At 44.1% G+C, this 2,460-nt stretch overlaps 1 protein-coding gene across 1 annotated transcript in view; it reads right to left on the bottom strand.

Annotated features, from left to right (window-relative positions):
• The window catches only part of ccdc62 (coiled-coil domain containing 62), a gene marked incomplete at its 5' end in the record, with an annotated part of 6,755 nt that extends 4,297 nt beyond the window's left edge, over positions 1–2,458 (bottom strand). Inside the window, 6 exons of the mRNA XM_087172156.1 lie at positions 203–356; positions 635–806; positions 903–1,004; positions 1,239–1,405; positions 1,515–1,707; positions 2,351–2,458. Coding sequence (XP_087028282.1) covers positions 203–356; positions 635–806; positions 903–1,004; positions 1,239–1,405; positions 1,515–1,707; positions 2,351–2,458 — 896 coding nt within the window. The remainder of the gene's footprint in view (positions 1–202; positions 357–634; positions 807–902; positions 1,005–1,238; positions 1,406–1,514; positions 1,708–2,350) is intronic.
• Between the last annotated feature and the right edge of the window lie 2 nt (positions 2,459–2,460).

Raw genomic sequence — 2,460 nt, 5'->3', positions numbered from 1 at the left:
AGAGAGAGAGAGAGAATAATCACAGATCACCAAACACATTAGAAGAAACTACAACTGATAAAATACCAACAATAAATGGATCATGAGAAACACACAGCAGATTAAAACTCCTGAGTATTACAAACATAAAATGGATCAATAAAATCCTGGAACAGATAAAACTGATGATAACTACATCTTCTAACTCTCCAGCTGAGTAAACAGTTCAGAGAGTGTGACAGCTGAGGAGGGACGAGGTGCAGCGTGTGACGTACCTGTCAAAGCCAGATCTCTGTGCAGCAGCTGCAGCTCCTGTTTGAGTCGGATGATCTCTTCTCTCTGAGAGCTGCTCTGTGTCACCTGCTGCTGCAGCTCCTCTACAGCCCCCACACCACACAGAGGAGAAGCTCATGGATTCAATCTGTTGTTTCAGTCATTGTTCAAAATAAAACCAGGTTTAAACAAGTGCATGACTAAAGACTGCAGACGGGGAAAGAAGCAGCGGAGCAGCTGGATGACAGGAGAGGTGGTTACACAGTGTGATGCGGGAAGCTGCAAACTCTGCTTGAAGCACACTGACACCTTCATACAGTATGTGTGGCTCTTATACACTACACTGTACCTGCTGTAAGGAAGAGAAGATTTAGTCACCTACCTTTAAGGTGTGTGACCTCATGTCTTGCTTCTCTGTGCCGGCGTTTACTTTCCTCTAATTCCCTCAGGAGCTTGGTTTCCCGTGATAGACTCTCCGTCAGCGACGTCTCCAGGTCTCGTATGCGTCCTGTGAGGTCGAGTATTTGACCCGAGGCCTCAGTCACATCTTTGTCCTGATGGGAGGGCAAAAAAAAAATCACGTTAACCAACCAGCAGAATATCAAAAACTTTTATGATACATACGAGCAATAACTGTTCTTCTAACGTACCTTGAGTTTGAGCATGGAGCTCAGTTCTTCCTCCCTGACCTGCAGAGAGCCGACCTGAGAGGACAGAGCCATGAGCGTGGAGTTCAGACTCTGGTTCTTCTCCTGAAACACGACACAAACACCAGAGACACTAAGTCGCGCGTCACAACACTTTTTTCTATTGAACGTGAAAAGAGTGAGTAACTAAAGCCACACACTTTAATATGCACTGGTTACTAATCAACTCTTATCCTCCTGATGGATCTTATTCACGTCACTGGATTCCACATGATGTGAACAGGTTTTTCACTGAGAACATTAATGTGTATTAATTATTAATTGTAGTTACTCTCGTACCTCGAAGTCTTGACATGTCTGGCTGACGTGCTGCTGCTTCTGTTCAAGCTCAGAGAGCTGCCGCTGGGCTGCGCTGAGCTCCCTCTGCACCTCCTTCTCCCTGGTCTCCACCACCCACACACGTTTAGTCAGGACTCTGATCACCTCGTAACGCTTCTGCAACTCATCTGTACAAAAAAAAAAAAGAAAAGATGCTAAAAACACAGAAACCAGGAATGGTAAAAAAATAAAAGCACAGAATCTATATGAAAAGCCTCGTGGTTTCTGTCTCCTCACCGTCCAGACGGGTGCACCTCTGCTCCAAGGTGAGCACCCTCTGGCGGTCTTGTTCCCAGGCGTGGAGCTGCTTATGATGGGAGGCGGACATGGTGTTCAGCTCCCTGTCCCTGTCCTTCAGCTCAGCCATCAGCAGCTGCAGCTCCCTCCTCTGCCTCTGGATGGTGGAGCCACTCACGTCTTTCACAGGGAACTTTTGCGAAGCGCACATAGAGGGACACGACAAGACAGACATGGTTTACAGCTGAAGCAGTCAGTTAACTGATTAGTGGACAGAAAATTTGTTTGCAAAAATTTTGATAATCGATTAAATCAATTAATTTTTTTAAGCAAAAATATACTGATACCAGTGTCTAAAATGTAAATATTTGCTGTTTCCTTTGTAACTTGTAATATTGATTTCTCATTACAGAAGGTGCACCAGGCAATGAAGTGTAGTTTTAGTATCAGATAATATTCAAATTCCAATTAATCGATCAGTTGTTTTTGTCTTTAAAATGAGAAAATGTGAACAACTAATTCTCAAAGCCCAAATCAACATATTCAAATCTCTTATTTGTTCCAAATGACAAGACTCAAAGATATTCAGTTTACTATCACACATGGTGAGGAAAAACATCAAACACGCACATGAGACGCTAGAACCAGTGATGTTCTTGAAAAATTACTGAAATAATAATAATAATAATACGAACTAATTGATTAATTGCTTCAGCACTACAAACATACATGGCTGCAGAGATGATGGCACAAATATTTGTGAGTGTAAAACTCTTTGCAGTCGACTCTCAGGCGTCAGACGGTCTGAACATGAACCTACCCAGATCTGGTCTCACCTCAGTGTCCAGAGAGCTGCGGGGACCCGGGGTGTCTGCTGGGATGGGAGGGGTACGCTCGGCCCACTGTTTGGCCGTGTTGTCCATCCTGAAGCTGGTTAGGACAGAGA

Source organism: Seriola lalandi, unplaced genomic scaffold, assembly GCF_002814215.2.
Source record: "Seriola lalandi dorsalis isolate HSWRI2012SDOR001 ecotype SW California unplaced genomic scaffold, Sedor1 jcf7180002052111, whole genome shotgun sequence".
Taxonomy (NCBI): domain Eukaryota; kingdom Metazoa; phylum Chordata; class Actinopteri; order Carangiformes; family Carangidae; genus Seriola; species Seriola lalandi.
This window is presented reverse-complemented; position numbering and strand designations above follow the sequence as displayed.